This window comes from Bos javanicus, chromosome 26 (assembly GCF_032452875.1).
Source record: "Bos javanicus breed banteng chromosome 26, ARS-OSU_banteng_1.0, whole genome shotgun sequence".
Classification (NCBI taxonomy): Eukaryota; Metazoa; Chordata; class Mammalia; order Artiodactyla; family Bovidae; genus Bos; species Bos javanicus.
Window position 1 is genome coordinate 4943262 of NC_083893.1, and position 26535 is coordinate 4969796.

The 26535-nt window shown below is 38.3% G+C and overlaps 1 protein-coding gene across 1 annotated transcript in view; it reads left to right on the forward strand.

Annotated features, from left to right (window-relative positions):
- PCDH15 (protocadherin related 15) overlaps positions 1–26535 on the forward strand; it is a 1038229-nt gene that overhangs the window by 341672 nt on the left and 670022 nt on the right. The window contains exon 3 of the mRNA XM_061402659.1: positions 750–815. Within this exon, the coding sequence (XP_061258643.1) occupies positions 750–815 (66 nt within the window). The remainder of the gene's footprint in view (positions 1–749; positions 816–26535) is intronic.

Sequence of the window (26535 nt, forward strand, 5' to 3'; positions counted from 1 at the left end):
TGTGAATGACATACATTATAAAGTTAACTTGTTCATCATACTGTGTTTGAATTATAAAAATAAGGATTTTATATTTCATTTCCAGAAATCATTAGGTGTGATATATCTGTTATTGTACAATGCTATTTATATCTTTCAATCCTCACTAAATATACACATATATGCTTTCTTCCTTTCTTTCTTTTATTTTTCTGATCTGCTTCCATTGATGACTCTATTCCTTTGTCTCCAGACTGGCAATATGAGGGTAAGACGACAAAAATAAAATCTCAAAACCCACAAACATTGCTTGTCTGTCTCTGTTTCATTCTCTTTAGAATATTATTAAAATTCTATTCACTCTTTTTAATTAGACCCTTTATCACAATTAAAGTCCAATTATGTTTGTTTCTGTTGTGAAGCTTTAATTACAATTTATCCTTGTTAATCATCCCTTTATGTTATTTCTTTGGGTTAAATTACCATCCCATTATCTTTGTCCTGAAGGACTTCTACTCTCCAGTGGTCTCTGCTGGTGTTTTCTCAGTATGATTTGAACCATTTCATGGTGTATAAAGTGACTTTGTTGCAATGTGGTAAGGAATCTGTGTGAACACTTTTTTTTTAAATAAAAAATTGTTAACAGTAATGATGTATATTAATTTATTATAGGATATTTCTTTTTAAATGTTAATCCATAGTGTGAATTTAATCTCATGGTGAATGTCCTGGCAATAGCTACTTCTTACTTTGTCTTGTTTTCTCTTTAGATTGCAAACTAGCTAGGGGAGGACCACCGGCCACCATAGTTGCCATTGATGAAGAGAGTCGGAATGGTGAGTGAGATTTCTCTTTTCAAAGTGACCTAATCTAACAGGAATTTCTCATTTCAAACCTAGATTTGATATATGTGGAAGTACTAAATGAAAGCCTCAAAGCAAATTCACTAACAGTTCTCTTTTAATTTCTTCCCTGTATGACTTTAATTTACACCATTCCCTAGAAATACTTGGATTATATTACGAGAGACTCATTGAATAGAAATGTTTAGTTTTGATTGCAGAGAAGTCACTTGATTCAGGATCAGTCCAAGAATACATCTAGATACTGGCTAAAGTTTTTCTTTGTCAATAGGTAGATTCAACTATTACATATACTGTTACCTAGTATATTCCTCCAAAAGAAGTGAACCACAAGGTAAACTCTGCACTGTTAATTTCAATTTGCTACAATCTGGTTAGGATTAAGATCCATAGCCTATCATTAGGCACGGTGATTTAAGAAGTTACTGGGAAAACTGAAAAAGTTCTTGATAACAGAGAACCCAACAAAAGGTGTAGAACAGAGGAGAATCTGACTTTTCACTCAGTCTGTCTGCCATAAGTAACATCTAATTCTTAATTTATATTAAGCCCTTCAGCAATATAATTTTCTTTATCAAAACAAAAAATTAGCACTCTCTTAGTCTCTCTAAACTTTACGAATTTTTAAAGATATTACTCCTCTATTAGGTAAAAGTAAAATGGAAATCTCTTGAGTCTTGGTTTCTATTGCAAGCTCTTCTAAATATGAGAATGTTCTGTAGCTCATTCTGTCTATTGATTCTGCAACAGACCTTCCACTGGGTTTAATTTGTACTTTTATTTTATCAGATTGATGTCTTTTTAAAAAACAATGGCAAGTGGCTTATTGGAAAATGACTTTTCATTGCAATTCAACCTATATGTATCTTGAAAATTTCTATAGTATGCATAATACCTGTATTGGTGTATTTAATTTTTATTATTCTGTATTAGAAATATTTTTCTTTCTTAGAAGAATCTGTATAAACTTTTTAAATTCTTAAACATCTTTCACACCTTTTGCAATCAGCCAAAAAATGTCCACAATACTCCTGGCCTCTGTTTAAACAAATTTAAGTGTTTATTCTAAATTTTAGAAATGTTTTTAAAATTACACAGGTTTGATAGTTTATTTTTTAAAATTCAATACTTATTAACCTTGAAAACATGTGAAGTTAACGTATTACTACGATGCATTTAAATAAATTAGAAATGAGTTCTATATATGTCCTCAGAAAAGAAAAAATATGTTTATATATTATTACTATACCAGAAAATGTACATTTCACATGTAGAAGTATGGTTTATCCTTAACTGTTTTTCTGTGAACAAATCTGCTTTCTAAATGTACTATACTAAGAAAAAAAAGTTTGCTTTTTAAAGAGACAAAAAGTTAATGTAATAGAAAACTAATCTATATTTTCTCATTGTCACCAGTTCATATAAGCTGAGCTGAACTAAAGCATTAATTTTACTAAATGGCTGTTTCAACATAATTCTACACAGAGCTTATTTTGCAAACTAGATAGTTATATCCACGGTAATATTTTACCTCTCCTTGTGCTGATTAGATGCCACTTTTTGAAGGAGCTTAGGAACTCTACAAAGATGTTGTCATAGCAGTGCTGCATGGTGGCATGTGGTGAAAGTTCAATATTTATATTTTAGAAGAATGTGACATGATGTAGTGGAGTAATGTTTTGCTCTTTAATTGGCATATTTTGTAGAACCTGCCAACTACTCAGAATGCTGCCAAAGTTTTTTGAGTGTCATCACAAGGAGTATAAATACCAATCTAGAGATTAAATGTTTTACATTTTTCTTTCACATTAAATTTCTAAAAATATGGTAATCAAATGAAACTCTGCCAGATATTATAATGTAATGTGCAATCATACTTGCCTTAAAAGTCTAAAGGAAACAATGCATTAAAGTGTTTTTATATTGTTCTTTAGACAAATCTGAGAAATTTCCCAAAAGGAAAGTTAATTCTGGCCCTGCTTTTAAACTCTTAGTTTTATTGTTTGTTTGTTTTTCTTTAATGAAACTTTTTAATTGGCAGTAACAAAACATGTGGGTATCCTATTTTACTAGTGTAATAAGCACCTATTTTTTTTTCTTTAAATTTTATTTTATTTTTAAACTTTACAATATTGTATTAGTTTTGCCAAATATCAAAATGAATCCACCGCAGGTATACCTGTGTTCCCCATCCTGAACCCTCCGCCCTCCTCCCTCCCCATACCCTCCCTCTGGGTCCCAGTGCACCAGCCCCAAGCATCCAGTATTGTGCATCAAACCTGGACTGGTGACTCGTTTCATACACGATATTATACAAGTTTCAATGCCATTCTCCCAAATCTCCCCACCCTCTCCCTCTCCCACAGAGTCCATAAGACTGATTTATACATCAGTGTCTCTTTTGCTGTATCGTATACAGGGTTATTGTTACCATCTTTCTAAATTCCATATATATGCGTTAGTATACTGTATTGGTGTTTTTCTTTCTGGCTTACTTCACTCTGTATAATAGGTTCCAGTTTCATCCATCTCATTAGAACTGATTCAAATGTATTCTTTTTAATGGCTGAGTAATACTCCATTGTGTATATGTACCACAGCTTTCTTATCCATTCATCTGCTGTTGGGCATCTAGGTTGCTTCCATGTCCTGGCTATTATAAACAGTGCTGCGATGAACACTGGGGTACACGTGTCTCTTTCAATTCTGGTTTCCTCAGTGTGTATGCCCAGCAGTGGGATTGCTGGATCATAAGGCAGTTCTATTTCCAGTTTTTTAAGGAATCTCCACACTGTTCTCCATAGTGGCTGTACTAGTTTGCATTCCCACCAACAGTGTAAGAGAGTTCCCTTTTCTCCACACCCTCTCCAGCATTTATTGCTTGTAGACTTTTGGATCGCAGCCATTCTGACTGGCGTGAAATGGTACCTCATAGTGGTTTTGATTTTAAGCACCTGTTTTTAAAGCTTCTGGGCCTCTTAAAAGTAATGCATAGCAAATCCTTTATTAAGCCAAACTAGTAAGTGTGTGTGTCAATTTGTTTTTGGCTTACTTTATTGATGTCTACTGCTAAAGAATCTCCATTGTTAAACACATTCTCGAGTATAGCTTTTAAACAATTCAGGCCTTTTAAAATATATACTTAATTTTCTTATATAAGTCACTGCTGCTGCTGCTTCGCTTTAGTCATGTCCTACTTTGTGCGACCCCATAGACGGCAGCCCACCAGGCTCCCCCATCCCTGGGATTCCCCAGGCAAGAACACTGGAGTGGGTTGCTATTTCCTTCTCCAATGCATGAAAGCGAAAGGTGAAAGTGAAGTCACTCAGTCCTGTCCGACTCTTAGTGACCCCATGGACTGCAGCCTACCAGGCTCCTCCATCCATGGGATTTTCCAGGCAAGAGTACTGGAGTGGGTTGCCACTGCTTTCTTCAATATAAGTCACTAAGATACATTTAAAGAATATCCATTATTTGTTACATACATCTGCATATTTCAAAATTTTTATACTCTGTGGAATGGAAATATTTCTTCTTTTATGAATATATATGCTAAATTTGTTTGCACATGTGTATGTTTTAAATAATTAAAAATTTAATAGAGATTCATAAACCTCTTTCTCACCCTGGGACCTGTTAGATTATTCCTTTCCTTGGTCCTTGTCCTCAGCTGTATATTGATAACAGATTCATTATATCACCCTCAATCTGAAAAGTTTATTTTCATCACAGCTACCAGAAAATCAAGCTTATGTGATAAGGACCCAAAGTCAGCCTATTAAGAAAATCATATTGGCCGCTGATCACCCCCAGAAACCTCTAGAACTAGTATATAGGACGTATTTAGGAGTAATTGCATTTAGAGGGGAGAATGTACAGTGAGAAACAGACTTAGAATATATTATTTGAAAATATCTAAACTTTTTTTTTCCAGAAAAGCTTATATATACAGAAAAACCTGCACATGGACATGTACAGCAGTTTAATTCATAATTGCCCAAACTTAGAAGCAAGCATGATGTCCTAGCAAGTAAACTATGGTGCATCCAGACAAATTCAGACTAAAACAAAATGAGCTATCAAGCCATGAAAAGACACGGAAGAGATTTAAGTGCATATTACTAACTGAAAGAAGCCAATCCAAAAAAAAAAAAAGCAGATATTGTATAATTTCAACTATGGCATTTTGGAAAAGGTTAAAGAAAATGAGGAAAATAAAAGATTAGTACTTTCTAAGAGTAAGTAGGAGAAAGATAGGCAGAGCAAAGAGGAATTTTAAGGCAGTGGAAACACTGCATTATATTTTAATGCTGGATATATGTCATATATTTGTCCAGGAGAAGGCAATGGCACCCCACTGCAGGACTGTTGCCTGGAAAATCCCATGGACGGAGGAGCCTGGTAGGCTGCAGTCCATGGGGTTGCTAGGAGTCAGACACGACTGAGTGACTTCACTTTCACTTTTCACTTTCATGCACTGGAGAAGGAAATGGCAACCCACTGCAGTGTTCTTGCCGGAGAATCCCAGGGACTGGGGAGCCTGGTGGGCTGCCGTCTCTGGGGTCGCACAGAGTCGGACATGACTGAAGTACTTAGCATAGCATATTTGTCCAAACCAATAGAATGCACAACACTAAATGGAAATCAGAGGTAAACTGTGGACTTTGGGTGATTATGATGTGCTACTGTAGGTTCATCCTTGGTTTAAAAAAATTGTACCATTCTAGTGAGTCATGTCGATAAAGCAGAATGCTTCACATGTGCAGGGTAAAGGGTGTATGGAAAAACACTCTCTCTCTGTACTTTCCATTGTGAACTTAAAACACTGCTCTAAAAAAGAAACTGTTAGAAAATATTTCTAGAAGTACATTCTTAGGTTCACTGGACTTTGAGTTGCCTAATGGCATTGAGTCCTTACTGGAAGGAGCAAGGCCAGGAACAGTTACACTAGAACAATTTAAACTTGCCTCTGGGTGCCAGCCAAGTCAGGGTCTTAGCTGCTTTACAACAACTATGGAATGACATTCAAACAGACTTTGGAACAACTGGCTCAGGCTAACTGGATAAATATACATAAGCACTGCTGAGTCAAGGGGATAAGAAAACAATTTGAAGCCATGGTTTGAATGTAACACTATGACTGTACAAAAGTAGACAGGTTCAGAAGCAAAAGAATATCACTAAGTAGATGAGAGATTTAGGAGGCAAATCCATAAGTGTCCTATGGATTTGCAGTTAAGACATTGTGGACTTACAGCTAATTTGGGAAATGAAAGATAATGGAGTGTCTTCACATTATGAAAGGAGCCATCAACAGAGGATGCCACAGCTGATTTAATGAGAGTGTTTCCTGGTCCTTGTCAGGGTACATTTCAGAACCAAGTATGAGCTGGGTTGAGTATTACAGACCCTCCTGTGCTTCTAGGGAGGTAGGGGAGATTATAGAAAGGAACACTGAATTCAGTTGCTCACTCCTTCTGTGGAGATTCTCTGGCCCAAGCATGTAGCTTGGGGAGGGAAAGGAGATTGGTTCTTCATTAGAAACAATTGTGTCATCATTCAGGGCTTCCCTGGTGGCTCAGATGGTAAAGAGTCTGCCTGCAATGTGGGAGACCCGAGTTTGATTCCTGGGTCGGGAAGATCCCCTGAAGAAGGAAATGGCAATCCACTCCAGCACTCTTGCCTGGAAGATCCCATGGATGGAGGAGCCTGGTAGGCTACAGTCCATGGGGTCATAAAGAGTCAGACACGACTGAGTGACTTCACTATTTTATTGAGGGGCATTTGCAAATTGTTCGGTTGTCATCCTTTTATTTCCATGGTCAAAAATCACTAAGCTTGGAAGAGCAGAAGATTAAATGTTTATGCTGATGTTCTTTTTTCCTTATAGTTACCAATTTCATATCTTAGAGTTATAGCAAAGGAGTACCTCCAAAGGGTTGCAAATAGAGTTTCACATATTCCTAGTAAAATAGATCTTGGCACTCATGGAAAGATAAGTCTTAAAGAACCAATGTTTGTTTATGAATATTCCCAATGTTTAAACAAAGTGTGATGTCATTTATATGTGTGTGTGTGTGTGTGTGTGTGTGTGTGTGTTCAGAACCCTCTCTTTTTGCCGATGTTATCTTCACTCTTCTCTCTTATTCTCTAAAGAGAGCAAGGTCTAAACTGGCAGAAAAAATTTGCAACAACAGCTAAAGTGGCAGAATACTAAACTGTATGAAGTAACTCAGAGTAGAAAATGATGAGAACCCCAGATGAGAGATGGCACAAGATGTTGGGAAGAGAGGAAACTGAGAACCAAGATAGCAAGTTATCAGGCAGTCTGGATGACAGTGTTCAATTGGGATAAAGTGAAAGAGGTTGAAGATGCCACCAAGAGGTTAAAGGTGCTAGAAATTATATAGTAAGTGAAAAAATGTTTCAATATAGCCACAGACAGAATCCTTGGCTCATATAAATGTTTTGGAGAATTGTTAGTAAAGATTGAAATACTTATCTGGGTCTGTCCTTAGTTCATGTTTCTTTCAATGTATTAGACAAGGATACAGCTTAAGATGTTTCTGGATTTAATTTCCTCTCTGCTCTATAACTATTTTAGTTATTTCAAATATGAAATATAACAAAGTATTGCCAACATAATTTATATATTAAAACCTGAAGTATAGGATACATTCTTAGATATTAAGCTTTTGAAAAATTGTATAGCATTTTACTCATGAAAATAAAAGGGAGAGAGGGACTTAGTACATATGTCCTATGGGAGTGATTGTTCTAAGGGTTTGGTTTTAAACAGTTAGCTTGTAAAGGCACCTTTCAGTTCACTTCAGTCACTCAGTCGTGTCCGACTCTTTGTGACCCCATGAATTGCAGCATGGCAGGCCTCCCTGTCCACTGCCTACTCTCAGGGTTCACTCAAACTCACGTCCATCGAGTCGGTGATGCCATCCAGCCATCTCATCCTCTGTCGTCCCCTTCTCCTCCTGCCCCCAATCCCTCCCAGCATCAGAGTCTTTTCCAATGAGTTAATTCTTTGCATGAGGTGGCCAATGTATTGGAGTTTCAGCTTTAGCATCAGTCCTTCCAAAGAACACCCAGGACTGATCTCCTTTAGGATGGACTGGGTGGATCTCCTTTCAGTCCAAGGGACTCTCAAGAGTCTTCTCCAACACCACAGTTCAAAAGCATCAATTCTTTAGCGTTCAGCTTTCTTCACACATGTATGGATGTGTGAGTCCAATTCTCACATCCATACACGACCACTGGAAAAACAATAGCCTTGACTAGACGGACCTTTGTTGGCAAAGTAAAGTCTCTGCCTTTGAATATGCTATCTAGGTTGGTCATAACTTTCCTTCCAAGGAGTAAGCGTCTTTTAATTTCATGGCTGCAGTCACCATCTGCAGTGATTTTGGAGCCCCCACAAAATAAAGTCTGATACTGTTTCCACTGTTTCCCCGTCTATTTTCCATGAAGTGATGGGACCAGATGCCATGATCTTCGTTTTCTGAATGTTAAGCTTTAAGCCAACTTTTTCACTCTCCTCTTTCACTTTTATCAAGAGCCTTTTTAGTTCCTCTTCACTTTCTGCCATAAGGGTGGTGTCATCTGCATATCTGAGGTTATTGATATTTCTCCTGGCAATCTGGATTCCAGCTTGTGCCTCTTCCAGCCTGCTGGAGTCCAACTCCAGCAACCAGGGATTCAACCTGAAGAGATGGATGGTGTCAGCCAATGCGACAGCCTCTCAGTTTTCTATGAACTGCCTGTTTATTCCAAGTTTAAGATTCTCTTTTATACTTTTACAAAGACATTAGGCCAGAGGTTTGACATTTTCAGTTCCCCATCTCCCAGATTTATTATCTCCATAAATCATTGTTGCTTTTCAAACAGAGTTCCTGCTTCAGTGATTCTCTTGGAATCAGCCTTATCATCTATTATCTACCTCCTCTAATGTGCCCTATAGTTAACTTGTGATTACATTGTAACTCACGCTACATTCCTCAGTTTGCTGCTTATCTTCCTAAATCCTGTTTGCCCCTAACATCTTGAGCTCACTATCTCTCTTTTTTTTTAACTTTACAATATTGTATTGGTTTTGCCATATATCAACATGAATCCGCCACAAGTATACACACGTTCCCCATCCTGAACCCTCCTCCCTCCCTCCATACCATCCCTCTGAGTCGTCCCAGTGCACCAGCCTCAAGCAACCAATATTGTTCATCGAACCTGGACTGGCGACTCGTTTCATATAAAAAGGCTTCTAGCTATAGTGTCTCTTAAAATTCCTAACTTCTATAAGCTATAGTAAAATATGCTAACTTTACAACGTTCCTTAAATCTTTAACTTCTAACTATTTTAATTATTCCTAAGCCCTAAATTCAGTAAACTCCTTTGCCATAAACATTTTCCTCACAAATAAGCTTCAGATAGCAATCCCTCCCATGGCCTCAAGTTATAGCCAATGTGCTCATCCTGGAACACTCTTTTGTAAAAGTCCTTGAACAAATGTCAATGATTAACTTTATGAATTATTTTCTGAGCAATGCTGCAGAAGGCTTTGTGCCTTCTCATGCTCCTCTCAAGAACAATAAGCACCTTAATATTCCTTTTCAGTCAACTCAGCCAAGGAGAGGAAAAGACAAGTCAGAATTACAAGGCCTAACTCCTTCATCCCGGGATCCGTGCCTGCAGAATGAAAAGAGGGGGCTGGGGACCGTGCCTCCATTTTGTCAGTAATGCGTAACATGGCTCCCGACATCTCCCCCTTTTTTATTTTTTAGAGCATAGGTATGAAACTCAGTAGATAGAGCAGAGACACTTTGGCTGAGTGTCCTGAAAAGGCACGGGGCTATTACACAAATCAGAACTAACAGGCATAAGCACAGGGCCGCATTAATCATTATTATAGAAAAGGACCCATGGGAAAGATACCCCTCCAGATTTTCAAAGAGGGAATTAGAAAGCCATTGAGAGGAAAACTCAGACTCTGCCTGCTTCATATTCTGAATATCCTGATGTAACTTAGAAATATCAATACTAAAATCTGAATGATTCCAGACGCCTAAAATATGATTTCTGATGTGTTCCCATGAGTGCATGGACTCATTCACTTGTAGAAGAGTAACGCACATCCATTTAAATTCAGCATGGCACCTTAAAGACAATTTAATTTTTAAATTTGTAATTTCTTGCCCCATAAGCAGAACTGCTTCTTCTAAAGCATTGACTTTATTTTCTATTTTCTTATCTATAATTTCCTGCGTAGTAAGAGCTATGGAGTCATTTTTGGACATCTGATCAACAAACTAGGCTGTATGCACTTCTTTTGATAGGGCAACAGCAGAAACCATAACTGATGCAATTATGACAATCAAGGCAGTTACTCCCACAATCAGAGCTGCAATGAATCTCTTAGGTCGAGAAATTAAGCCAGTAAGTTCATATAAAACTTTCAATGCATAATCATCAAACGATTGTCCCTCTAATTTTACAGGAACCATCAAATATGGTGGTTGCTTTAAAATCATCACAGCCTTACAATTGTTATAATCATTCCCATCAACACAATTTGATATAAAGCAATTCACACATATAACATTGTAAACAGTTTCTCCTTCAGAAACTTCCAAATCACTCTGATTTCTGGCCAACAAAAAGGCATAGGGAGAATGTACACAGGCCCGTACAATATATCTTTGTTCATTTAAAGGTCTATGTAAAGTCACAGGTGCCATAGCAGCCAGTGCTTTCCATAACTCAGACTGCATGGGGCCCGTCCCATCGAAACTCACTAAAGGAGGAACCTATCCATTAGCATGCCACCTACTAATTACTAAAGGCATAGGGAGAAATGAATTATTCCATGTAGACCTATAAGGTTCTACATAAATCAAGCCCCATCGTTGATTCGAAAATTAGGGGCACCCCCATTCAGTCAGAAAATGTCTGGTGGCAGCAATGGGAATAGATAACTTTATGGCGTACATGCATGCTTTCCAACAAGGAAAGGCAGAAATTCTGCTTATGCTTTCCCAGGCCTGTAGTCCTTGTTAATCAGAGTCCGAAGTGGGGAGTGCACAGCTCGGATAGTCCTTTAAATAGGGGGCTGCCTTTTTTAAGGCATCAAACAGTCTTTCTTGTGCCCCCAGAATCAGCAGCTGTAAAGACCAAAAGTCTCTCTTGCCATCGCTTCTCAGAGAATCAGTAAGCATGCCTTTCAAGGAAATGCTAATGCTTCCATTCAAAACTGGAGCTGCTTCTTGTAAAGAGGAAGGTCAGTTCAGTTCAGTCGCTCAATCGTGTCCGACTCTTTGCGACCCCATGAATCACAGCACCCCAGGCCTCCCTGTCCATCACCAACTCCTGGAGTTCACTCAGACTCACATCCATCGAGTCAGTGACGCCATCCAGCCATCTCATCCTCTGTCGTCCCCTTCTCCTCCTGCCCCCAATCCCTCCCAGTATCAGAGTCTTTCCCAATGAGTCAACTCTTTGCATGAGGTGGCTAAAGTACTGGAGTTTCAGCTTTAGCATCATTCCTTCCAAAGAAATCCTAGGGCCGATCTCCTTCAGAACGGACTGGTTGGATCTCCTTGCAGTCCAAGGGACTCTCAGTCTTCTCCAACACCACAGTTCAAAAGCATCAATTCTTCGGCACTCAGCTTTCCTTACGTCCAACTCTCACATCCATACATGACCACTGGAAAAACCATAGCCTTGACTAGATGGACCTTTGTTGGCAAAGTAACGTCTCTGCTTTTGAATATGCTATCTAGGTTGGTCATAACTTTCCTTCCAAGGAGTAAGCGTCTTTTAATTTCATGGCTGCAGTCACCATCTTCAGTGATTTTGGAGCCCCAAAAAATAAAGTCTAACACTGTTTCCACTGTTTCCCCATCTATTTCCCATGAAGTGATGGGACCAGATGCCATGATCTTCATTTTCTGAATGTTGAGTTTTAAGCCAACCTTTTCACTCTCCACTTTCACCTTCATCAAGAGGCTTTTTAGTTCCTCTTCACTTTCTGCCATAAGGGTGGTGTCATCTGCATATCTGAGGTTATTGATATTTCTCCCGGCAATCTTGATTCCAGCTTATGCTTCTTCCAGCCCAGCGTTTCTCATGATGTACTCTGCATATAAGTTAAATAAGCGGGGTGACAATATACAGTCTTGACGTACTCCTTTTCCTATTTGGAACCAGTCTGTTGTTCCATGTCCATTTCTAACTCTTGCTTCCTGACCTGCATATAATTTCTCAAGAGGCAGATCAGGTGGTCTGGTATTCCCATCTCTTCAGAATTTTCCAGTTTATTGTGATCCACACAGTCAAAGGCTTTGGCATAGTCAATAAAACAGAAATAGATGTTTTTCTGGAACTCTCCTGCTTTTTCAATGATCCAGCAGATGTTGGCAATTTGGTCACTGGTTCCTCTGCCTTTTCTAAAACCAGCTTGAACATCAGGACGTTCATGGTTCACATATTGCCGAAGCCTGGCTTGGAGAATTTTGAGCATTCCTTTACTAGCGTGTGAGATGAGTGCAACTGTGAGGTAGTTTGAGCATTCTTTGGCATTGCCTTTCTTTGGGATTGAAATGAAAACTGACCTTTTCCAGTCCTGTGGCCACTGCTGAGTTTTCCAAATTTGCTGGCATATTGAGTGCAGCACTTTCACAGCATCATCCTCCAGGATTTGAAATAGCTCAACTGGAATTCCATCACCTCCACTAGCTTTATTCGTAGTGATGCTTTCTAAGGCCCACTTGACTTCACATTCCAGGATATGATCATCCTGGAATGTGAAGTCAAGTCACATTGATCACACCATCATGATTATCTGGGTCATGAAGATCTTTTTTGTACAGATATAAATACTCTATAATTTTACATTTTAGAAAGCTTCAGAGGATTATCTTTTGTGCTTTGGTTTTATAAAAGCATGTTACTTAAATTTATATCTTTGAAGTGTATTTTAAATATTACTGTGAATTCTACATGCTTCTCCAACTATAAATTTTTAAACTTTGACTACTAGTTAAAATTAAGGCTTTAGGAAGATGGACCTTTATTCTATGACACAGGTATTTAGAAATGGCACAAATATCCTGATATGTGACAAATATATTTTGTAAGTCATATTACATGTGTGAGACATATAGCTGTACTTATATTAATAGTAGTTGAGAAAAGGAGAATCCATTGTAAATATACAGAGTTCAGTTGGCCTATAAATGTAGATACATGCTTTAGGGCAAAGGAAAGATGGAAGGCAAACATGTAAGTCTGTGGGCTAGTATTTTTTATGCCAACAAATGATGGTACCTTTTTTCTCAAAATGGAATTATTATATTAAGTTGCAAGGTTCATAACAGCAAAGGCTATCAGCTTCAAGTCATTGCTGTAATCCCAGAAGGAAGTGAAATACCAGGTGTATTGTACACATTCAAAAAACTTGGTTGATGATTGATTCAAGTAAATAATAAAGACAAATTCACAAATACATCTAAAATCTGAGTTAAATGGCACATACCTGTCTGTTTAGAATAGTCTGAAGTGTTATTATTAATATTTCTCAATATAATGAACCTTTAGACCACATTCACTGTGCACATAGAATAATTTATAAATTTCGAGTGCTTTCTGCCTGCATGACAATGTCTGCAATTATCAGGTAATTTTTGTTCTAGAAGACTTTTTAAAATGGTAATATTTATGATAATATTAAAATAAGGACTGCTAATATATGTGCCATAAATATAACCATATTATTACTTTAAATCTAAGAAAAAATAAATATAATTTTAAACATTTTAAAAGACCATATAATGGCATCTTAAATTAGAAATACATTTCATGTATTCAGAACCCAAAAGTAGGAGGTAAGAGCTCTTCAATAAAATTAGACTTATGAAGAGAATACTTCATTCAAAGATGGGCTCAATAAAGGACAGAAACAGTATCGACCTAACAGAAGCAGAAGATGTTTAAAAAGGTGCCAAGAATACACAGAATTGCACAAAAAAAAGGTCTTAATGACCAGATAACCACAATGGTGTGATCACTCACCTAGAGACAGGCATCCTGGAATGTGAAGTCAAGTGGGCCTTAGGAAGCATTACTATGAACAAAACTAGTGGAAGTGATGGAATTCCAGCTGAGTTATTTCAAATCTTAAAGATGATGCTGTTAAAGTGTTGCACTCAATATGCCAGCAAATTTGGGAAACTCCTGCAGTAGCTACAGGAATGGAAAAGGTCAGTTGTCATTTCAATCTCAAAGAAGGTCAATGCCAAATAATTTAAAACTACCACACAATTGCACTTGTTTCACATGCTAGCAATGTGAAAGGCTCAAAATCCTTCAAGCTAGGCTTCAAAAATACATAAACTCAGAATTTCCAGATGTGCAAGCTAGATTTAGAAAAGGCAGAGGAACCAGAGATCAAATTTCCAACATCTGCTAGATCATAGAAAGAGCAAGGGAATTCCAGAAAAACATCCACTTCAGCTTCATTGACTATGCTAAAGCCTTTGACTGTGTGGACCACAACACTCTGTGGAAAATTCTTAAAGTGATAGAAATACCAGACCACCTTACCTACCTCATGTGAAACAAGTCAAGAAGTACATGTATGCAGGTCAACAAGTAACAGAACCAGTCATGGAACAACAAACTGGTTCAAAATTGAGAAAGGAGTACATCAAGGCTCTATACTGTCATACTGCTTATTTAATTTATATGCAGAGTACTTCATGTGAAATGCTGGACTGGATGAAGCTTAAGCTGGAATCAAGATTGTTGGGAGAAATATCAATGACCTCAGGTATGCAGAGCACCACCCTTATGACAGAAAGCAAAGAGAAAATATAGAACCTCTTAATGAAGTTGGAAATGGCAACTCACTCCAGTGTTCTTGCCTGGAGAATCCCGGCAATGAGCTACCTCATTTTTGTCAATAAGAGTTGGCTTTCCTGCCATAATGTCCTCTTGAAACCCCTTCATATTTAATGTTTTATGAGAGACTAGAATTTAACTGGGTTTCCCCATGACTTCGTCTCCTACTGAAAGACTGGAAATTGGTCTTAACAGGTAAAGGAGCTGCAAAGAGGTTAGGAGAGGCTGGACCAGGTAAAATGTGCAGAGAGGTGAAGCCAAGATTTGGCAAAGGTCACCTGTATGTGTGATAGAGTATTCCTGTACCAGACCTCCAATTCCAAGGCACAGGATTCACTTTATATACCAAATCAATCCTTCACTGGATTGGGCTAGGCCTGCCATGTACAACAATGTGTATGCGTGTTTTTGTTAAAAAAAAAAAAAAGTGTGTTGGTAAGTATAGGTTTTAAGAATGATGGCTCTATACCCATCTTGAGCTATCCAGGGATGGATATATAAATCAAGGACAAAATAGTTAACCTTTACCAATTACGGGCTTTTCCTCCTTGGCTTTCAGAGAGTCCATTAGTGGTGGCTTCTTTGTGGTTTCCAGAGCTAGTGTCCTGCCCTGTTACAGCAGTCATTAGTGTCTTGGTGGCTAAAGGAGAAAAGTGTGGTTTTGTTGGTTTGTTTTAACATGCTGTGAGGTCACTGAAAACCTCCCTCACTGTGTTTTAATGGGGCAAATGCAATAGAACACATCCATTGCGTGATGTGTGTCTGATCTTAGGTTCTTGTCTCCCATTGCTACCTGCCTCCAGTTACTGGATTTATCTGGGCTTTGTAGGATTTCACGAGTAATTAATCTGGTGATTCCTAGGTAGCCTAGTTTGTGTAAATATAATGTGTTCCTCTTCTCCATATTCTTTAGTTTTTTTTTTTTTAATAAACTATTTTTTATATTGATAAAAGTAACCAAAGCATCTTTGACAAAGTTCCTGCACCAGGCAAAGAGATCTGAAAGATAAGCATGGGGGCCACTCTTCCTGAAATGAGGAGTCTTGAACCACACTTTCTTTTGTGCTCCCCTTGTTTTATTTCTAATTTTGAACAAGATCTTCCATCTTAAAAACTAGATTCCTATTCCCTCTTCTAGTTCCCCCTTCTCTACAATCCTAAAATATGGCCCATATACTTATACATTTAATTTGCAAGGTGTCTGCAATTCTTAAAATGATTTGTATCAAAGTCCTGAAAAATTATGAACTCTCCATCTCTTGTTCCCAATCTCCTGAGTCAAGACCTTTCCTTAATATGATTCATGTCAGACAGACTTCTGTCTTTAGATAGATTAAAATCTACTTTAATCTCTAACCCTAGGGTAGAGAGAAGCACTGAGGGGCTTTCCATGTAGAAAGTAGGGTTGGGAGACCAATCAAGGAAGGATGAATGTGTATCCAAGTCACTCAAGAACTTTAATGGGTGTGCAAGAAACTTATGTCAAAGTGGCCACAAGACTGTTTAAACATGAGATGGAAAAATATAACTCTGTGTTTACTGCTAGGAACCAAAGCTTGTGTGAAATTTTGAATTTATGTGATGAGAGAGAAGGTAAGAAAGATTGTATCTACTTGTTCTTTCCCTTATTTCTTCCCTTCATTCCTGAACTGCTGGAGACTGAGCACCTTTGGGCTTGGCGATCCCTTTGGGGGGAAAGTTAATTTGATGGTTGGTTTTACTGTACCAAGGCACATCCTTTCCCATTTAGTATCATTTTGTAACACACATACTGACCCTTTATCCTCTCCCTGTTTTTCCCTGGGAAAATACAATGAATAGAGACTTTTTGGTACAGGGAAAAAAAAATCATTGTGTGACCCAAGCCAACAACCCAAGACTACAGATTCAATGCAATCCCTATCAAAATACCAATGACATTTTTCACAGAACTAGAATAATTTTAAGGCTTGTAGGTAAACCAAAAGATGTCCAATATCCAAAACAATCTTGAGAAGGGACAGAGCTGAAGGAATCACACTGTGACTTCAGAATATACTGTAAAGCTACAGTAATCGAAGCAGTATGATACTGGCACAGAGACACACAGGCCAATGAAACACAGTAGACTCCCCAGAAATACACCCCCACACTGAGTCAAGTTGTCTATGACAAAGGAGTCAAGAATGTACAATGGAAGCAAAATAGTCTCTTCAATAAGTGGTGCTGGGAAAGCTGGACAGCTACACATGATGAAATTAGAACAGTCTCTAACATCACATACAAAAATACACTCCAAATGGATTAAAAACCTAAATGCCAGACCAGATACTATAAAACTCCTAGAGGAAAATAAGGCAGCACAATCTTTCTCATAAATCACAGGAGAATTTGGGGGGAAATTTTTCCTAGAACAAAGGAAGCAAAAGCAATAGTAAACAAATGGGACATAATTAAACTTATATCTTTTGCATAGCAAGGGAAAATCATCAACAAAAAGGCAACCTACTGAATAAGAAAATATATGCATATTATGTGACCAATAAAGAGTTATTACCAAAAGTATATAAACAGCTCATATAATTCATCAAAAAAATAAAAAATGGGCAGAAGCCCTGAACTGACTTTTCTCTAAAGACACTAGACAGACTGTCAACAGGCACACAAAAAGACGCTAAACATCACCAACAACCAAGAGGGAAATGAAAATCAAAACCACAATGAGATTTTCACATCATACCTATCAGAATGGCTATCACCAAAAAATACATATAGCAAGTGTTGGTGAGAATGTGAGGAAAAGGGAATCCTCTTGCACTGCTGATGGGAATGTAAATTGGTTGTCGCTGTGGAAAACAGTATGGAGGTTTCTCAAAAAGCTAAAAATAGAACTACTATATGACCCCTAAATTTCATTCCTGAGGATAAATTGAAAACAGATATACTAGTTCAAAAAGGTACATGCACACTGATGTTCATAGCAACATTGCTTACAATTACCAAGATATGGAAGCAACCTAAGCGTCCATCAACAGACAAATGGATAATAAAGATGTATATACACACACACAATGATATACTAAGTCATAAAAAATATTTTCCCATTTTCAACAATATGAATGGACTTAGAGGGTATTATGTTAAGTGAAATAAGTCAGAGAAACATAAATACTCTATGATATCATTTATATGTGAAATCTGACAAAAATACAACAAAATAATACACATGATGAAGCAGTCTCACATGTAGAGAAGTAGTAGTTACCAGTAGGGAGAAGGAAGGAGGGGGCATTATAAGTTTAAGAGATTAAGAAGTACAAATTATTTGGTATAAAATAAGCTACAATGATATGTTATACAGCACAAGGAATATAGCCAGTATTTTACAGTAACTATAGGTGGAATATAATCTTTAAAAATTATCACTATATTGTATTCCTATAACATGTAATATTGTACATCAGCTATCTTCAAGAAATTCACTTAGTAACATTCTCCAAAAGGAAAAAAGTAAAATCTTCCCATGCTTCATAATTTCATAACATTTTAGGATCATAGTAAATAAATATATATGCTTGTGTTAAATATTGCTATTAAAAAGATCATTTGTGAGACAATTAACAAATTGAAACTAATTAAACTTGAAACCTTTTACATAGTGAAGGAGACCATATATAAGATGAAAAGACAACCCTCAGAATGAGAGGAAGTATTTGCAAACAAAGCAAGTGACAAAGGATTTATCCCCAAAATATGCAATCAGCTTATTGCATATTATTGCAATCAGCTCAATCTAAAAAAAACAATACAATCAAAAAAAAAGGATGGAAGACCTAAATAGACATTTCTCCGAAGAAGACGTATAGATGGCAAACAAACACATAAAAAGGTGCTCGACATCATTAATTACTAAAGAAATGCAAATCAAAACTTCATTGAGGTATCACCTCACACACATGAGAATGGCCACCGTTATAAAAATCTACAAACAATAAGTGCTAGAGAGGGCTTGGAGAAAGAGAACCCTCCTCCAGTGTTTGTCAGATTGTAAATTAATACAATAATTGTGGAGACCAATGGGCTTCCCAGGTAGCTCAGCTGGTAAAGAATCTACTTACAATGCAGGTTTGACTCCTGGGTCAGGAAGATATCCTGGAGAAGGGATAGGCTACCCACTCTAGTATGCTTGGGTGTCCTAGGTGGCTCAGATGGTATCTGCCTCCAATGCAGGGGACCTGAATTTAATCCCTGGGTTGGGAAGATCCCCTGGAGGAGGGCATGGCAACCCCCTCCAGTATTCTTGCTTGGAGAATCCCCACGGACAGCAGTGCCTGGTGGGCTACAGTCCATGGAGTCACAAAGTCAGACATGACTGAGTAACTAAGCACACACACACACACACAACAATATGGAGGTTCCTTAAAAAACTAAAACTAGAACTACCATATGACCCAGCAATCCCACTCCTGGGCATATACCCAAAGAAAAACATAATTCAAAAAGACACATGTACTGGAATATGCATTGCAGCACTATTTATAATAGCCAGGACATGAAAGCAACTTAAATGTCTATCAACAGAGGAATGGATTAAAAAGTTATGGTACATATATACAATGGAATATTTTTCAGCAATGAAAGGAAACAGTATTAGGTCATTTGTTTGACAGTCTCTAGGTCCATCCATGTGTCTACAAAGTGAAATAAGTCAGAAAGAGAAAAACAAATATCATATATTAATGTATATATGTGGAATCTAGAAAAATGGTATAGATCTTATTTGGAAAGCAGAAATAGAGACAGATGTATAGAATAAAATGTAGACACCAGGGTAAGGAGGAGTGTGTGGGACGAACTGAGAGGTTGGGATTGACATATATACACTACTATGTATAAAATAAATAACTAATGAGAATCTACTGTATTGCTAAGGGAATTCAGTGCTCTGTGGTAACCTAAATGGGAAGGAAATCCAAAAAAGAAGGGATTTATGTGTGTATAGCTTATTCACTTTGCTGTACAGTAGAAACTAACACAACATTGTAAAGCAACTTATACTCCAATAAAATTAATTAAAAAATAAAATAAAATATTGCTAAACGTACCCACAAAAACAACTAATGTAGTTAGGATACCTGCAGTTCAGTTCAGTTTCTCAGTCGTGTCCAACTCTTTGTGACCCCATGAATTGCAGCACGCCAGACTTCCCTGTCCATCACCAAATCCCAGAGTTCACTCAGACTCACGTTCATCGAGTCGGTGATGCCATCCAGCCCTCTCATCCTCTGTCATCCCCTTTTCCTCCTGCCCCCAATCCCTCCCAGCATCAGAGTCTTTTCCAATGAGTCAACTCTTCGCATGAGGTGGTCAAAGTATTGGAGTTTCAGCTTTAGCATCAGTCCTTCCAAAGAACACCCAGGACTGATCTCCTTTAGGATGGACTGGTTGGATCTCCTTGCAGTCCAAGGGACTCTCTAGAGTCTTCTCCAACACCACAGTTCAAAAGCATCAATTCTTCGGTGTTCAGCTTTCTTCACAGTCCAACTCTCACATCCATACATGACCACAGGAAAAACCATAGCCTTGACTAGACAGACCTTTGTTGACTAAGTAATGTCTCTGCTTTTGAATATGCTATCTAGGTTGGTCATAACTTTCCTTCCAATGAGTGTCTTTTAATTTCATGGCTGCATTCACCATCTGCAGTGATTTTGGAGCCCCCAAAAATGAAGTCTGATACTGTTTCCACTGTTTTCCCATCTATTTCCCATGAAGTGATGGCACGAGATGCCATGATCTTCATTTTCTGAATGTTGAGCTTTAAGCCAACTTTTTCACTCTCCTCTTTCACTTTCATCAAGAAGCTTTTTAGTTCCTCTTCACTTTCTGCCATAAGGATGGTGTCATATGCATATCTGAGGTTACTGATATTTCTCCTGGCAATTTTGATTCCAGCTTGTGCTTCTTCCAGCCCAGCGTTTCTCATGATGTACTCTGCATAGAAGTTAAATAAGCAGGGTGACAGTATACAGCCTTGATGTACTCCTTTTCCTATTTGGAACCAGTCTGTTGTTCCATGTCCAGTTCTAACTGCATATAGGTTTCTCAAAAGGCAGGTCAGGTGGTCTGGTATTCCCAACTTTTGAAGAATTTTCCATAGTTTATTGTGATCCTCATAGTCAAAGGCTTTGGCATAGTCAATAAAGCAGAAATAGATGCTTTTCTGGAACTCTCTTGCTTTTTCGATGGTCCAGCAGGTGTTGGCAATTTGGTCTCTGGTTCCTCTGCCTTTTCTAAAACCAGCTTGAACATCTGGAAGTTCATGGTTCACGTATTGCTGAAGTCTGGCTTGGAGAATTTTGAGCATTACTTTCCTAGCGTGTGAGATGAGTGCAATTGTGTGGTAGTTTGAGCATTCTTAGCAGATTTTAAACTACACAGCTTGTGTAGATATGAATGAAAGCTATATCACAGGACTTTGTAGACAGAGACCATTAAGCCTAACTGCTTAGAGGTAGTCTGTCAACCTTAGATCTTTTTGTTAAGGTCAATAGTCTAATGTATTTAATGGACATTCTTTAATCAGCAATTCCTTTTGAAAAATAAGGCTTTTTAAGCAGAATTTTCCACATTATCTGTTTAGTGGAGAGTAACGGAGTAGCAAGATGGGCATCTGACCTTACCTTGTTCAATGTAGTGATGATAAGCCATGGAGATTCTAGCACCTAGTTCATGGTCTGGAATTAATAATTATTTCTGGCAATTTTTCAAAAATAAATTATACTATAAAAAGTTATTGATGGTCATACCTATGGTTTGGTAGTATGGTGAGGGAGGAAGAGAAGCACAACTCAGGTAAAGGGATTAACTGCATCAATCCTGGGTACTAAGATAGTGAAAGGTGCTCTCAGATCCCTAAGTCCCAGCACAGAAGATAGTTCTAGCTACTCTGCATCATTCAGTTCATTTTCTTGAAAAAGGTGTCTGATGCAAATTATTTATAAGTATTTTTTTTCCTAGAAAGTAAATCACTTTGATGAAAATGTAAAAAAAAAAAAAGATAATTTGCACATGAGATAATACACCTATTTCAATCATATCCTAAAAAGTGAGGCAAAACATACACTTGTATATTTAACTCTTAGCCACAAACCAAGGAGTATAAAGGCCCTTTCTAATTTCATGTGGTCCCCTGATACAGATTATATATTAAATGACTTTTAATATAAAAACTGAAACCATCAGTTGGAGTTTGATATGGGAAGCCAAACCATAATAGTCAATATGGAATAAGATTTCTTACAGGAAATGGACAATAAAATTGTAGGATCTGACGTGGAAATCTGTGAAAGTATGTCGCCTCTGCATTTAGTGTTAGGCATGAAGAATCTGCAGGTATCCAGACTCACCATGTGAAAAAGATAACAGGAATGAAGAGGAGAGCTTGGAGAAACTGGTGGATAAGTGAAATTCAATGAGAACAAAAGTGGAAACCCAATCCATCACCACAGTTAACAACTGAATTGACTTACAGAAGAAACGGATGTGCTTTGCCACAGTGCTCCACATACATTTGGCTCAGGACTCAAGCTGAAAGAATGTGAGATACAGTGGGACCTAGAGGGACTGCATGGAGAAGGAAATGGCAACCGACTCCAGTATTCCTGCCCGGAGAATCCCAGGGACAGAGGAGCCTGGTGGGCTGTCGTCTATGGGGTCACACAGAGCTGGACACCACTGAAGCAACTTAGCAGCAGCAGCAGCAGAGGGACTGCATGTCTAACAACTCTCTCAACCTACCAAGGCAAGTCAACATATTGTTAACAGCACACAGAAGGGGCAGCAGGAATGGTAGCCTACACCAACATTCAGGTAGGCTAGCTGCTGTTTCATTTTTAGCTTCCAAGTTTTTCTTACTGCCAACCTTAATATGAAAAAGTATTCTTTTGACATTCAGACCAAGCACAGTCTACCCTTCAAATCAACATCAGTACATTCCTTTTTATGTTTATATCCCAAATAAAAGCTTAACAACACATATTTATCTCTAGCAAAGTACATGAACCCTTTCTCCAGAGTAGACAAACTTACCTAGGTCACTTTATTCACCTTTGAGAGGTGTTCACTCCTCTTCTGAGACTCTTAAGTAGCATGTAACTTAATTACAGAGACATAAAGTTTAACTACTTTTAACACATCCCATATTAGTAGAGAAATGGGAAAATTAAAAAATGTAATCTTTTTCAAATATATTCATACCAAAATAAAGAAGAAATACTCATAGCTATTATAACCCTTGTTTCTACAGCCAGTTACATGGTCATAGCTGATTTATAACATCCTCATTTTTCTACCCCTCTTATTGTCTCCTTCACCTGCAACAAGAACCATAGTTGGTCATGGTCCCTTGCCTGGTAAAATAACCCAAGATTTCATTCCTGAAGAATTGGGGCTGTTAGAAATTCTGCCCATATGTAGATAGTTGTAGCTTTCCATCAATTTTGATCACAGGATAAGAGAGTACTAAGAGGACCCCTTCAGGGGATGTCCTACTATTCAGGCAAAGAGTAGCTAGGGAAATTGGTTGACTCGTATCCCCAGAAATGATCATCTTGCTTATCTGATGATATCACTCTTCAATTAGCATCCATCCGATAATACAATTTTCCAACACTCATAGCTATATTTTGTAAAATTAATTGAAAGTCATAGTAAAGTACATAATATATATTTCTATAGATTTTATGGTTATGAGGGATCTATAGAAAGACAATAAAAGTGAACAAAAAGTAATCTAAAAACTAGCAATTCACATGCACTATATGTATAAGGTACCTGTGTTTCAAGTTTCCACCTGCAGTTATACTTACAAATTTACAAATCAATAGTTTAAGTACTAATCTGTTTTCAATCTGGGTGGCTGAATAATCCTACTCATTTTAGAGGCTATTAAGTTGAGTACATGCTAAGTCACTTCAATTGTGTCCAACTTTGTGCAACCCTATGGACTGTAGCTCACCAGGCTCCTCTCTCCATGGGATTCTCCAGGCAAGAATACTGGAGTGGATTGCCATGCCATCCTCCAGGGGAGCTTCCTGACCAAGGGATCAAACCCACATCTCTTACATCTCCTGCATTGGCAGTCAGGTTCTTTACCCATAGTGCCACCTGGGAAGCCCATTTGGAAAATTATCCTCCTATACTGTGCCTTAGATTGTGAATTTTTGCTGTTTCCTAAGAAAAGTTTCACTCATTTAATTGTTACAGACAAATTTGGAAAATATATTCCCCTCTGTTCTCTGATGAGTGTAATATCCTGGGTCCTTAGAAGAACAATACTCCTCAAAAACATACTTGACCAGTTTTGGTTGAGTTCTGGTCGTCTATGGATATCTTTCTGGAGAAGGAAATGACAACTCACTCCAGTATCCTTGCCTGGAAAATCTCATGGACAGAGGAGCCTGGTGGGCTGCAGTCCATGGGGTCGCAAAGAGTTGGGCACGACTGAGTGACTAACACTTACTTATGGATATCTTTAGTCACAGATAACTTTTCTTCCCTGAAATGTAATATGTATTTCCATGAAAGGATAGCATACATCATAGGATGTTCATAATGTCTCTTAGAATTCTTTATTAATTCTTCAATAAATATTTAGTCTGTTTGACTCAAGTACTATATTAGGAACAGTGAACAAAATCATTTAAGAACGCATAGAAGAATCAGAGAGCAATTTACAATGTTGCATTAAAAATTGCAGATATGGACAAAGCATTATGGAAACAAAAAGAATTAAAAAAAAAATCTGCCTTTAAACACTTGGAAGACATCACCAGTTATACCAGACTTCCAGGAGAGATCCACTGAGGTGCCTATTGCTATCTGAAATATGAAGGCAGGAATGCTGTCAGCAACATGGTTATTTAAGATGGTCTTCCTTTCTATCTTGCTTTTTAATCAATGAATTAGATATCCATATATAAACAAAGGCACCTTGTGGATGTTTTTAGACCTAGGTCTTTACCAAGAAACCAAAGAAGAATCTCACTAACCTTGTGCAGCCAATAGGATATGAACAAGTGTCTGTAAGAGCTGCAGAATGGGTGGAGCCAGTGTCACCCCCAGACTCCTCTTGCCACGATCAGGCAAAACTTGGGCAGTGCTGTCCCTTGCAGGCACACTTCCATGAGTGAGAAGCTGCAGAGATCCAGCCTTCCCAAAGGAAGACTCCAATACACCATTTAAAGAAAAGAAAAGTGTGAAATTGGTCACAACAGAGCCACTAAGAGAAACATTCCCAGCACTGTCCTTCCCTTGAGGAAGCACTGAATGGAAATGATTTATCCAGCAGAGGCAGCTGCAGGAAAAGGAAGTAGTGACTGATAAACCAGCTCCCCAGTTGGATGTGAGGATTGGAGAAATCAAATTTTCCCCAGCAACACCCATAGTATTAAGGTGGGAGCTCTATATCTGGAGGGAGAGAGATACTGGGAATCAGGCAGATGAGAAATTTCAAATGTTATTAGAGAGGCTAGCTCAGCAGAGAAATCCACCCACATGCCTGTATGGAAAATATACCCAGAGATTTCCCTTCTGGTCCATGGAACCCCAATGCACTGAGTCCTAAACCTATACCTACCTACCAAGTACCCCCACGCCATGCTCCACCCTCCCCCTTTGACATCTAAGTGAGTGAATGCTAAGTTGCTTTAGCCTAGTTGTATCTGACCCTTTGCAACACCATGGACTGTAGAGCGCCAGGCTACTCTGTCTATGGGATTTTCCAAGAAAGAGTACTGAAGTGGGTTGCCACACCCTCCTCCAGGGATTCTTCTAGACCCAGGGATTGAACTCCTATCTCTCATGTCTCCTGCATTGGCAGGCAGGTTCTTTAGCACTGGCACCTCCTGTGGAAGCCTGAAGTACTAAATAGACAGGTCATAGTTGGTGTTCAGTTCAGTTCAGTCACTCAGTCGTGTCTGACTGTTTGCGACCCCATGGATCGCAGCACACCAAGCCACCCTGTCCATCACCAACTCCCAGAGATTACTCAAACTCATATCCATCAAGTCAGTGATGCCATCCCATCTTATCCTCTGCCATCCCCTTCTCCTCCCACCTTCAATCTTTCCCAGCATCAGGGTCTTTTCAAATGAGTCAGCATCTTTGTATCAGGTGGCCAAAGAATTGGAGTTTCAGCTTCAACATCAGTCCTTCTAATGAATATTCAGGGCTGATTTCCTTCAGGATGGACTGGTTGGATCTCTTTGAAGTCCAAGGGACTCTAAAGAGTCTTCTCCAACATGACAGTTCAAAAGCATCAATTCTTCCGTGCTCAGCTTTCTTCATAGTCCAACCCTCACATCCATACATGATTACTGGGAAAACCATAGCCTTGACTAGACAGACCTTTGTTGGCAAAGTAATGTCTCAGCTTTTTAATATGCTGGCTAAGTTGGTCATAACTATCCTTCCAAGGAGTAAGCGGCTTTTAATTTCATGGCTGCAGTCACAATCTGCAGTGATTTTGGAACCCCAAAAAAGAAAGTCTGCCACTGTTTCCCCATATATTTGCCACGCCGGATGCCATGATCTAAGTTTTCTGAATGTTGAGCTTTAAGTCAACTTTTTCACTCTCTTTTTTCACTTTCATCAAGAGGCTCTTAAGTTCTTCTTCACTTTCTGGCATAACAGTGTTGTCATCTGCATATCTGAGGTTATTGATATTTCTCCTGGCCATCTTAATTCCAGCTTGTGCTTCATCCAGCCCAGCATTTCTCATGGTGTACTCTGCATATAAGTTAAATAAGC